The 13,224-nt window shown below is 48.0% G+C and overlaps 1 protein-coding gene across 1 annotated transcript in view; it reads right to left on the bottom strand.

Annotated features, from left to right (window-relative positions):
• CDC73 (cell division cycle 73) overlaps window positions 1-13,224 on the bottom strand; it is a 589,523-nt gene that overhangs the window by 500,105 nt on the left and 76,194 nt on the right. Inside the window, exons 4-5 of the mRNA XM_078687289.1 lie at window positions 4,832-4,894; window positions 4,690-4,742 (exon numbers count right to left, since the gene is read on the bottom strand). Of these exons, the coding sequence (XP_078543415.1) occupies window positions 4,690-4,742; window positions 4,832-4,894 (116 nt within the window). The remainder of the gene's footprint in view (window positions 1-4,689; window positions 4,743-4,831; window positions 4,895-13,224) is intronic.

The following is a 13,224-nucleotide window of genomic DNA, read 5'->3' as shown; positions in this document are numbered from 1 at the left end:
GGAGGCGTGCATGAGTGATGAGGGAGAATGCATAATACGATCATCCCTATGAGTTTCATGAGAGCCCTCAATGTCAGAGAATGACCCTTCTGGTTGAGGAGATTTTGTCTGATAGCTTGTATTCTCCTCTGGGTCAGGTATGCCTGTGCAACCTTGAAGTTGTATCTTGCTCCTAGAAAGGTATTTTCTTGTTCTGGCTTTGTTGACGACTTTGTGGTTTATTGAAAAAACGAATTTTTGCAGTGTATAACCGGATGAAAGTGTGTGGGATTACTGCCTGTAGTGTTGGTATTTTGAAATGCGGTGTGCAAATGAATTTGTTTATGAATCTGAGGTCTAAGATGGGTCTTAGCTTGAGATCTTGATTTGGTACCAAGTAGTAAGGTGAATAGCTTCTTTTGTAGTGTTCCCTCCCTTGGTACCGTCTATTGCTTGTTTTTGTAGGAGTTTCTTTATTTACGGTCTTAATTGTAAGAGTTTTTTTGATGGGTTTGTATGTTAGTTCTATACAATAGCCGTGGCGTACCACATTTAAAATCCAACAGTCTGTGGTGGTCTTTTTCCTTACCTCATTTCAAAACTGGGTGTCTCCTCTGAAGAGTTTGTTAACTTGAGGCTTGGAGCTCTTGCTTGAAGCCGGAGATTCAGAGCCAGGCGTGCCTGCTTAACATTATGCCTGTGCACATTTGTCTGCTGGCTGTATCGGCTGCGTCTAGGGACTATTTTAGGCAGGTGCTCTCTACTCCTATATGATGGATTTTGCTCTTTTTATCCTCTTCTGGGAGCTTGTTCATCAGTTCTTCGTTGCCAAACCATTGGTGGCGGCCATACCTGTTAAAGGGCATTGGAGTTTGCAAGGCGCCATTGCATCGCTGCCTCCCTCTCCATCTTTCTCCCCACCATGAGCGTTCTTTTGCTTTTTCTCTCTGGAGGTGGGCCAGTGGAAGAGGGAGCGTTGCTCCTTCTTGCCATGGTGACAATGATAGAGTCTGGCACTGTGTTTCCCTGAGTGTATTTAGGGTCCTTTGGCAAAGGTTTGTATTTTTTCTCAACTCTTAGGGTTACCCCTTTTGTTGAGGCAAGCTCCTGGAAAACCTCCTTGTCCTGGTCCAGGATGCTTGGTAACATTGGGAGGTGTTGTGCCCCCTTGGTGGATGGTGTTTAAGTCTCTAGGCGGAAGCAGGGGTCCCCTCTCTCCTACAGTAAGGGGATCCCGAAGGTGTCAGCTGCCCTCTTGATGAGGCTGCTGTAGAAGGCTATGTTGTCTGGTGGCGAAGCCTTCAAGGGATAGATACAGACCTAGTCTTCTGTACTTTCTGTGTCGAGGTCGTTCCATTCTTCGAAAGTCCCCAAGACTTCCTCCTCTTCTGGAGCGCAAAGCTCCTTTTCAACGTCCTCTTAGTGAGGTTTGAGGGTTACCGGAGCTTCAGGGTATCTTCCTCCTTTTTAGCGTTTTCGGCGGCGGGTTTTGGTGGGAATTCTGAAATCCTTCATCGCCTGGAACTCCTTTTTTCATCGAAGGAGTGCTGCTATTTTGATTCCAGACATCTCTTTTTTTTCTCCACCTCGAGGGCCCTTTTGGCGTCCCAGGCCGGGGAAATCCTCTTCTTGGGTGTGGTGGATTCTGTCTCCAAGGGTGTAGTCTTTTCCTTCGCTGTCTCTCGTTCGACGCTTGCCTTTGTCCATTTCGACGATTTTCCCTCGTCAGTATCCCTGGGGTGGGATTCGTAGGTTTCTTTTGGTCACAGCTGACCCTCTGTAGTCGTTTTCTTCAACGCCTGGGCTGCCTTTTGAGCTTATTTTCGGGGCCTTGTTTTCCAACGGGTGAGGGCTTCATATCTTGTCAGTCTTCATTGTCTTTTTTGCGGTACGCCGGTTATCGGTGTCCCCTTCGAGGATATTGACCTCGGATCCCCTGTGTGTCGATACTGTGGCTAATCCCTGGTCAAGTGACTCTGCAATGGTGGTTTCTGGTATTGGAGCATGGCTGCATTATGGTCCACCCTCTCCTTTTGACGTGCCTTGAGCGTCTTCATTTATTTATTTATTTATTTATTCAAAGTTTTATATAGCGCGAACAGGTCCTTACAGATATCAGAGCGCTTTACAAAGACAGGGTAGGGGCAGTAGGAGTCAACAGAGATAATGGGAACAGTATAATAGTCAATAACATGGTAATAACATGGATAATAAAAACATACATAAAACCAATCCATATACAATCAGGTAAGGAAGTAATATAGGACAGCACAAGTCATTGATCCCACTACAGAGGTGTTCAGGTGGATCAGTAAACCAACGTGTATCATATCTTGGACGGTAGTAAGAGAGTAGCGTAGTAGTGCCCCCAACTAGAGTATAGTGCCAAGGGATAGGGTGAGCAGTGATACAAAGCAATGCAGAGTCTCTGAACCAACATCTATAGCGATCAGGAGATCTTGGCCGGAAGGATTGTTTTCACCTCTTTCTTGAAGAGTGCAGTGGAGGAGATCAGCCTGGTTTCAGGAGGGAGCGCATTCCAGATCCTGGGTGCCATTCCTGAGAAGGAGCGCTTGTAAGTTTTCACTTTCCGGAATCTACGAGGTTTCAGGAGTAGATTTTTTGTACTCCTATTGGATCTCGAACCTCCTGATATAGACAGCTTTTGAGCGAGGTAGTTGGGTGCCTTGTGGTGCACGGCCGCGTGTGTCATAACTGCAATTTTTAGCTGTATTCTGGCTTCAAAAGGCAGCCATTTTAGGGACTTTAAGTCTGGGGATATGTGCGAATGCTTTCTAGAGCCAGTAATGAGTCTCGCGGCAGCGTTCAGGGAGGCTCTTAAGGGTGCTGTTGTGGATAGCGGGAGACCGCTGAGGGCCGCAATTCCGTAGTCTATTCGAGGGATGACTAAAGCTTGTACAGCAGTTTGGAAGTCTTTGGCCGGGAGGAAGGGTTTGATTTTCCTCAGTGTGTTAATTTGGAAATTAGCTGCTTTTGTGGCTTTGCTGACGTGCTGCTGCATGTTGAGCTTGGCGTCGAGTGTGACACGAACACCAAGCAGGCCTCGTAGTCTTTATCCTTGTGATGTCTTGGCAGGCAAAGGTTACATAATTCTTGTGAAAACTAGTGGTAGCAATTTGGGCAAAATTTGAAAGGGGTATTTTCCATGGCCCCTACCTTTCCCTATTTCAATCCATCTGCTTAGTTGTTCCGTCGGGGTCCTCCAAAAGGGAATGTGTCCGGAGGCCTCTCTCCTTCTCTGGTGTCTTCTCCGTCGATGACCAATTGTTTTCTCACAAGAACAGCTTGATTCTTTTAGGGATTTCGTCCAAAGTTTCAGAGTGTCTCTATTTGCTTACAGACCCAACAACGGAAAAAAAGAATCTGAAGATGGCTACCACGCACAGGAACTTCCGGGGCAACGTCTAGTGCCACACAAGGGATGGACTAAGCACCAAATGGTGGCAGAGAACACCACGGACACCACAAACAAGATTTTTTTTTAAAAAGACAATTCCGGGCCTAACTACTAGATGGCAGTATAATGCACAGCATGTGAATCCAAAAATGATTAATGCTGCAAAGGCTGATTACTACTGGCTTTCCTTTCAGAACTGAAGTGCAGGTACTTGAATTAGAGGAAACAAGTACGTAAGAAACACCTAGCCGTCATAAACCACATGAACATTCATTCATTCCAGACACAATGTGCCAAATCAGTGCTTTGAGACCATGAATCTCCAGTGCACAGGGGGGGAAGAGTCCTAAATCACTGGGTCCTTAGGTACCGGATATGGATCTGCTTTGCCTCTTTTTCTTGGTGTTTGGTCTCCAATGGAGCACATAAATGAGCATAACGATGTGCCTTTCAACACCAGTAGGAGTACCAACATTAAAGGCTTTCTCGCTTTCGACTTCAAAAAACCATGAGGTCTGAAAAATGGGGAATTCCTGGTCTGGTTCTAGGATTCCCAAAGCAGACAAACCTTAAAGAGAGTAAATCTGTTCTGATGCCATTCCCACAGGAAGCTATATCTAAATTGAGATCCCAAACATGCAAGTAACGATCTCTACTGACGATGCAGAGATGAGTCACAAATGCCACTAAATATTTTCTGGATCATTTTTTTCATTTAGAAACATGCCTTTATCTAAAGAATCAAGTAACTAGACAGTTAACACTATAATTTTACATTTCATTTACAGCGTGTCATCCTAGCACTATGCAACAAAATCGGATCACGTAACTCATCTGTCAGTGTAAGAAAAGCTATCAGCACATCACAAAACTCCCAAAGAATTAAAGTTGAAATAAAGAAGAAACTAGTATATTTGATTTGGGACTCTCAGAATGTCCAGATCAACAGTGGATTGTAAAATCAGTGGCCGGGTTACCAGAGCAAAATTGGGAAATGTTTAATTATCAAACTAATAGATGAGTAATTTCCCAAGAACCTGCAGTCATCGAAAAAACCTTGATCATAATTACCATCTGCCACCAATATGGTAAGCGTGAGGTGACCTAGGGGCATTAGTGTTCAACGACAGCCAGGCCAAAAGAAAAATCATGTTAAAAGAAAGACAGTGTTGTTCCTCTGTTTTAAAGCTTTTTAGAGAAGCTCGGACAATATGTAATTTTCATTGATCTGTGGTGAATTCAGAATAGACTGAGGCAAGAATATGTTACTGAATAAAGTATAACAACTTTACCTCGACTCTGGGTTTTTTCGCTTCAGCTAATGTTTCATCTGCTGCCCTTTTAACTGTAAAAAATAAAAGGAGATAATTCACATTAACTTCTCAAAAAGCGCTAGTCATTAATAAAAAATAAAAAACCTTTTATGTAATTTACCTTGTGTTGATCGTTGTAGGCCAATTTCAAGTGGTGCGCTTCTGTCAATGCTCGAAGATGTTGCTAAAGACAATAAACATGGCAATTAGGCCAAATAATTTATCATGGTACTACACAAAGCACAGACGTATGAGTTACTTACCTTTTAACGTTGTATCTGGTAGAGACTATTCTAGCCGCAGATTCCTTCACGTAGAATTAGCCCCAGGCGTGAGACTGGATCCGGAAAATGTTCTGCCACAGCATCCCTGCGCGCTGGGGGTATGGCATCACACGGCTCCACCTAGGCGTCGCCCGCGTACGTGACGTCAGCGAGGTCACATAAGTCCCACCCCGGAGCGCCTACGTCAGTTTTCTTCTGAGAACTTTTCCGCGCCACAACGCGGAGCCATCAGACAAAACTGTGCGAGTATGGGAACAGTTTGCATAAGAGCAGAAAAAAATTGGATAAAGGAATGGTGACTAACAACACCATAAGGAGCAATGACAACACTGCAGTACCCAAAGGCAGGGAAAGAAGAAAGAACAGAGCACATCCCTGAGCACTATGTAGACAATCCCCCCCGGAGACAAGGAACATATGCAAAATGTCATGACAACATGCAGCAGGACTACAACCACAATCAAGAAACAAAAAAGGAAAACCGGTTCCAAGACAAACAGGAATGACAAACCTCCAAAGCAACCCCCGCACAGAGGGTGATCATCCCCCCCCCCAAGGAACAAGGACAAAGGCACGGCCAGAGGACCCCAACTCAGAGGTTAGCAGAGGGTCCAGGACCCGCAGTAACAAAAGGGGAGAGGGAGGGGAGGGAAAAGAGTGAAGGCAAACCCCCAATCCTGGAGCAACCAGAGCAGAGGGGCACAGGAGTACCTATAAACCCACCCTCCAATGCGCAAGAGGAAGAAGGAACAAGAAACAAGACGAATCATCCCGTCAAAAAGGCAAAAGAAGGCACTCACAGAAGACATAGCCACCCACCGGGAGGTGAGTGCAGAACAAGCCAAAGGTCCTCGCAGAACGGGGAGGACGGGGAGGACGGGCGGGCTGTGAAGGAATCTGCAGCTAGAATCGGCTCTACCAGATACAACGTTACAGAAGATTAGACTACTAGCCGCAGATTCTTTCACGTAGAATAGATACCATAGCTATACCCACGGGGAAGAAGGGTCTGTGAAAGGACTCCCACCAGCCTGGACATAACAGAGGACCCCACAGGGGACCAGTTCAAAGGACAGGGCGAGGAACCTCATCCCTGGCAAGGGGAAACACTACAAGCAGAACACCACCGACCCCAAGAGGGGTGTGAGAAGTAGAAAATATGAAGGAAGCCCATTCACACTCAAGAGGAAACAAGGGCAAGGGGAGGGGAGGCCGATGCACCCCACGCCCCACACGGCAACAGAACCTCCATCCAAGGCCAAGGAAGAGGGAGAAGATCAACCTAGAGGCTCGAAGGAGGCAAGGGAAAAAGAGGGCAAGCCCCCCCCCCCCCACCAGGAACACACCCCGCGAAGAGGGCAACTGAGCCCACCACAGCCGGAGGTGAAATGATCAGACAGAATGGCACAGACAGCAGGAGCAGTTGGAAGCAAAAGTGTAGCCCAAGGCACCCAGGAAGACCGGGCAGGCTGAGCCTGAAAGAGGGAGGAACACAAAAACCATCTCAGCCCCCAGAATAGAGAAAAGGGCGAAGAAGGGTCCGGACACACCTCAGAGAGGGGTCCGCACATATGGCCCAAAACGAAGCAGAACCAGAGCCACAACGCCAGGCCACAGACAGCAGGTCAGACCTAACGCACAGCGCAGCGGCCCAGGAGAAGGACACCCCGGGGCGCCACCAAGGCATTCCAATCCAGCAATAAGGGAATTGCACCTGCAACGTACATAAACGCCATGGAGAGCAGAGGCCTGAAGGCAACCAACTCCCAGCACAGAACAAGCTATATAACAGCTACCACTACCCCACATAGGTTATGTTAAGTCCCAAGACATGGGAACCCTCTTCGGAAGAAACTTGCGCAGCAGAGCACAAAAAAACGAAAGAACCATGGGGAACCCCCCCCCCTGCGGAAGGCTGATCAAGCAGCCCAAGAGAAAAACAGAAGGCCTAATCTCAGGGCCAAGTCTGTGCAGACAACTCTAGCAAAAAAAAAACAGTCAAAAAAAGGGCCATCCAGCAGCCAACAATGCCACAGCCCCAGCAAGGAGGACTCGAGTGGCCATAAAACACACCGCACAGCAAGGGAAACAGGCCCAGAAGGTGGTCGAGAACCACCAGATCAAGTCAGCACTCACTGGGGAGGGGAATGAGGAGGGGGGGGAATAAGGAGGAGGAGGACGGAGCCCTGCCAAGAACCTCTGGATGGCAGAGTCCGCCGGGGAATGGAATAACAGGGTGCCATCGAATTGAAGATCAAACAGCCGCTCCTGAACATTTTCAGGGAACACGCCGTCCCGAAGCCAAACATGGCGGCAGAGGGCGACTGAGAAACCATGGCCATGGTCCGGCCCAGCACCTGCAAGATGTCCAGAGCAGAGCAGAGAATAAACGCCGCTAGCTCCCAGCCATCCAGCGCATGATGCCATAAGTCCACCTGAACAGTCTCTTGTGAAGCGGCGGTTCCAAAGGACTCAGCAGAGTCCCACAAACAAGAGGTGGCCCTAGCCAACACACATAAGGTGAAAAGGGCACGCAGGGCAGCGCTGGTCGAGGCAAACATGTTGCGCCCCCAAGAGTCTAGCCAGTGGGCCTCCTGGGACGGTGGAGACAACAGTGGCGGCAGGGAGGGAAAAGCAGACAGCAAGAGAGGACTGGAGGTAGAGGGTTGGAGGGAAAGACATGCGGTGCAGAAGGTGTTGAAGCACCAGATCCCCTGAGGCGGGGCGCCTCCAAGGCCCCATCAGGAAAGAAAGGAGCGAACCCTCAAAAGGAAGCAATAGCTCCCTCCCACCAGAGCCCTGGTGGAGAACCTCCAAAAGATGGTCCACAGGGAAATGAGCAACCAAGTCACCCATGCGCAGAAATCCCACAGACGTGGACACTGCGTGAGCTAAGGCCGCACCCGCCTCCGTAGGGCCCCGTGGTGGAGAAAGCAGCTCCTACGTGGGCGACGGCTGTAAACTAAGGCAGCTATCCCTGAAGCCGAGCGGGCAAATGCAAGACCTGGAAGTTAGAAGGAACCGAAGAGTGGGAGACCTGTTGCTCCTCTGGTGAACACCTTAGCCTTGGGAATGGTGGGGAGCTGCCCTTCATTGACGCCGGTGAAAAAGTCACCACGCGGTGGCCTGTCTCCGGGGAGGATGACAACAGTAGGCACCCAACCTCCGGAGAAGAGGGAGCATCTGAAGAAGAATCCGCGACTCGGTGCCTGTCTGGTGCCGTAGAGTCCACCGCCCGAGGCAGGACGTCAGAACCATCCGGTACCGAAGGAGACACCGGATAGGGCTCCTCCAAGTCACACCGTGCCGGGGACCGGAGCGGAGCCCAAGGGACAGCGCCGGAACGACGCCGACTCAACTTCCGACGAGGCAGCCGCCTGTGTGGAGGAACGAGAGGGACCAGGGGAGTGGCACCAGCCCTCCGCCAGCCTCGGCCCAGAATGTGACGGAGGTGGCCCGCCGACCCATGCAACGCCGCCAGGGCCGATTCAACCTCCGATGAGGCAGCCGCCTGTGCAGAGGGACGAGATGGGCCCAGAGGAGGACGAGGGGTCTCCGTCCAGCCTTGACCCAGAGAAGGACAAGGAGGGTCCACCGACCCCTGTGGCGCCGCCCTGTCCAGCAGGTGCCGGCACCGGGGCGGCATCAGCTCAGCCGCGGACAAGGCCGCCGCCTGTCCAGAGGGCCAAGCGGGGCTCGGGGATGTGACCCGAGCCCTTGCGACCTCCCGCGACAACACAGGGTCTCCCACGGGAGTTTGCGGCGAGGCAGAGGCGCCGCGGTCCAAAGAAGGAACCCCCGAAGGGCCGCACCCCAGCAGCACCACATCCTCCAAGCCTGGAGCCAAGCAAGTCAGCGCCAGAGTCACTGGCGACGACGCGCGTAATGCAAGGGATCCGCTGATGCCCCAGGAGGAGGAGGAGACGCCATCGAGGCCTGCAAAGCCGCTGCATGTGTCTCCATCTGGACTCTCGCGCCCTTTCACCGGGAAACAGTGGATAGGAGGACGACACGTGGTGCTGCATCACCCGCGGCGAGCCCAAGCCCCTGGCAGGACGAATACCAGCCGTCTGGGACAAGCTGTGACACTTACCCACTGCAGAGCGACGCTCTTCCGACATCTGAGAGGAATGAGAACGCCGACGACGGGCGCTTTTGAAACAGTATGCCGAGGCTGATCGAGGGGATAAAGCAGACCTTGAAAGACGCGCAGAGAGCAGTTTCATCCGGTGCTCCCGCCGCGACTTCGGCTTCAGCTGTTGGCACTCCTCATAATCAGTAGTGCTGTGAGCTTCCCCTAAACACCACATGCAAATGAGGCGAGGGTCCATCGCCGACATAAGACGCCCACAGAACGTGCAAAAATTGAAGCCCGAAGGCATTTGCACGCTGTTCACTAAAATATATCACAATGAGGAAAGAAAAAATGGCTCAAAGAGGCCCGAACAGAGACCAGATCCGCGTTGCATGCAGAAAAGGAAAAAACCTAAGTGGGCGCGCCAGGGTGGGACTTATGTGACCTCGCTGACGTCACGTACGCGGGCGATGCCTGAGAGGAGCCATGTGATGCAGTCCACCCGGCGCGCAGGGATGCTGTGGCAGAACATTTTTCAGATCCAGTCTAACGCCTAGGGATCATTCTATGTGAAGCAATCTGAGGCTAGTAGTCTCTATCAGATCTGAGAGTATGTGTTAGTGGTCTGACATGTGTAGGCTGAAGAAAACCAGATGCAAAGTTTGCAGGATGGCAGATTCAAACAACTGAGGTCTATAGATGAGCAACGTTTAACTGGCATATTATAAGGAATCATCCTCCATGAACTAGCCTAAAACCATTTTGCCTGAATTTTGTACCCTTTTACACAGCCAGACGCCCTTCACCTATACTGGAGCATCATGTATTTAATGCAATACAGAAAAAGAATGGTAGTGTAGTGTAGTGTAATGACTTACAGAAATGTCTGTCTGCAGCCATTGGCAGGGCCAAAGGAGACAGGAGAACTGTATCTTTCATGCTATGAACCTTTTAATTGCACAAATGTTGGACACTGATAACAGAAACTTACTGTCACAGATTTACTTTAACAATAAATGGAGACTGGAGAGATTTGTCTAAGTTTATATTATGCAGAAACTGACTGTACCCTATCCAAAGCAGGAGTGATCAGACTAGTCCTTCCTACGAAGAAAGGAATTCAACTGAATCCAGAAGCAAAAAGGCACAAGGCCAATAAGCAAAAGAAGTTCAAACACGGAGAACCGTTCAGATCATGAAACAACCTGGTTCCCATACCCTAAGGAAGGGGAGCATTCAAAACCATTGAGTACTAATCAACCAAGAATTGTGATTCACAACCAGACACAGAAACACCTCTTGTTGGCGGTGCCATTACCTCAACTTCTTAAAAGGATCATACCGTTGTGTGGTTCTGATGAATTGAGCATTATTTTAAGCACTGTACAAGAAGCTGTAGGTCAGCATCATGCATGCACAGGACTTAAGGGCTTACTACGTTCACAGCCAAGATGCATTGCAAAAACGCCGTGAGCTGCTGCAGGAATTACTTCCTGCAATTGTCCGATACCTACTCCATTCCTAATAATTTATAACAACTCAGCAACATGTAGGCTAAGCATGGGTGTGCCACTGAAAAGCATGTTAATCATATGGTGCTCTTTGTTTGGTATGCAAATGGACATTCCAGTCTTCTTTAATAACTACATATGTAATTGCAGATGCACAGTATAAGTCCACTGCAAATGAGATTCTAATATCCTTTTTAAAATTAACCTTTCCTCTGTGGATGTTACATCCTCTTATTGAAACTCTATAATCTGTAACATCGCTTCAATACCTTGTCAAGAGTGCTGTAGCATTTCCTTTGTATAAGGGCATTTCATGTAACGATGCACATTAAACTTTGGGTTTGATTTCTTTTTCTGGTGCGATAGGGAGGTTTAAGGAATAACATGGGCATAATGATTACAACAGCTAACAAAAAGGTGGAAAACAATTAAAATACAGTTTTGGTTATAAAATTGCTTTGTTATTTTCTCTTAGTGACCTTCATCTGACATGGGTGCTACTGCTTTCATTCTTGGTGGTGTTTGAAACACAAACTTTTTAGCTAATATGGAGGTACCAGTGGACGATAAACTGGAAGGAGCTGCCTATGTCAAAATCAATAAGGTAGCTATGTAGCAAGAAAGGGATATACTGAGCCACACCCCTACAAATTAGCAACATACATTTAATCTGTTCAACTGTCTTGAGTCTGCCTTCAAGGAAACCGCTCTTTGTCAAATGCTTATGCTGTGCCTTAAAAAGTAGTATGTGAGCCAATACTTTCAAAGCCTTCAAGATCAAGCAGGATTCTGATGCATCTCGGTGCACTACAATTCAACTACAAGTTAAACACTAATAAATATCTCAATTTTTAGTAGGAGGTCTTGAATCCAGATGATCAGTTGAGGTGATGGCTGGATTGATGTAAAAGCTGTCATGGCTGGTGCAAAGTCCGTCTTTTTAATACAAACATCTACTGTGACTTTGTATTTCAGGGATTTGGCAAGGTGATCCATGTCTTCCAGAGTTGAGGAATATGGACATGGATGGGCCCTTTTTAATCTTTGAACAGGAAGTCAAATCTTAATTTTTGAAGGACATTGAGGCAGAGAGCACTGAACTGCAGAAACAGAGTTTGATAGACATCAACCTTCTGATAAAAAGACCTCTCACATTTATAAGATACAGTAATAGACTCTTAGAGCTTGTTATATACAGATGAGGAAGAGTAAAAAGTATGTGGGGGCTTATGAGCTACTCCTCAAAAAATCTACCTGGAGATGCACACATCAGGAGGGTAGCTGCATTTTTTCACCTATTGAACACATCTTGCTGAGATGAACTTGTGAAGAGAAAAGACAAAGGTGATACCTGTGTGTTTTTAACGACCAGGGAGAACCAGTCACATTCTCCTTCATTGTACCTATCATCACAATGCTATTTTCCCCTTGAATGGTCATTCTTTTCTTTTAATTATCCATCTACATTTTAACCACAGTTTGTGCACCCATCCCTAGCACATGCTACCCATTCTCAACCTAATGCCCCCCGCTACCAACGCATTCTCACCTATCTCGCTCTTCACTAACAAATTCTTCTTTGCTACATTCATTACCTTCCAAATTTATAAACTTCACTCTACGCCGCCCTTCAATTGCCAACTTTTTTCTCACTGCTCAGTTCTGCAATTCAACTTCTCTTCAGTGTCTCCAAACTTCAGCAGCTTACCTTACTTCTTCAGTTTCATTCTGCATTCTCTTATTTTCTTTGAATCACCTTCTAATGTATCCACGGGCTTGCCCCACTCACTCTTCTCTATGTTCCCTCTGGCACTCTTCCATCTACCTTTCAATTTTATCTTGCACTTCCTTATTCTTCTTTAGCTCAATGATCTTTCACACTTTTGGGTAAGTAGCAGGGCAGGTCCTACAGTCCTAGGAGTGTAATTACTTTACTACTATTCAACTTCCGGTCTGATGTATTTCGTGCTTAGGAGTGTGCACAGACAGCATGGATGTGGAGTCATAATTTTGTAGAGGTCAACTAAAAGCTTGGTTCTGGGTGGTCTACACGTGCTGAGTGCTGTTGTATGTGGTTCGCATTTTCAGAGGCTTTGCTGTATAGGTGGTTTGGGCAAAGGTTCTGATTGGCTACTAGGCCTGCCGTTTCCTAGTTGACTTGGGGATTAGGGCTTTAGCTGGCTGTTAGAGCTATGGCTGTGATTGTTTAATAGGGACAAGTCTCCCATTGGCTCTAGGGTTAGAGTTTTGATTGGTTATGGTTAGGGTTCCATTTTTTTTTTTGTAAAACAGTTTTTATTGCAGATTCCAAAATTCACATGATAGTGTATACACAGTTTTGTTTGCGCGGGACCTTAGCGTTCACCATGGAACCAAATAGTATGTACACAGCCTCGTAACCCGCATCCCTGAGGCCGGGTGGCAACGATTGCAATCAGCACTTTTCCACATTACTCAGTGGTGGCCTATTCAGTGGTCAACCGCCTTCTGCTTTTAACTTTTTTTTGTAAACCAAACCCTCCCCTCTAGCATCTCAACAGTGTGTACTGCGATTCCTGGCATCGTTGGGGCAGTGTATCTTCCTCCCCTCCCCCCTCGCTCCCCCCCCCCCCTCCCCTTCGGTGTGCTGCGGTGTCCAGTGCCT

Source organism: Lissotriton helveticus, chromosome 1_1 (assembly GCF_964261635.1).
Source record: "Lissotriton helveticus chromosome 1_1, aLisHel1.1, whole genome shotgun sequence".
NCBI lineage: Eukaryota > Metazoa > Chordata > Amphibia > Caudata > Salamandridae > Lissotriton > Lissotriton helveticus.
The sequence above is the reverse complement of the archived record's forward strand: the minus strand, read 5'-3'. Positions and strand labels throughout refer to the sequence as shown.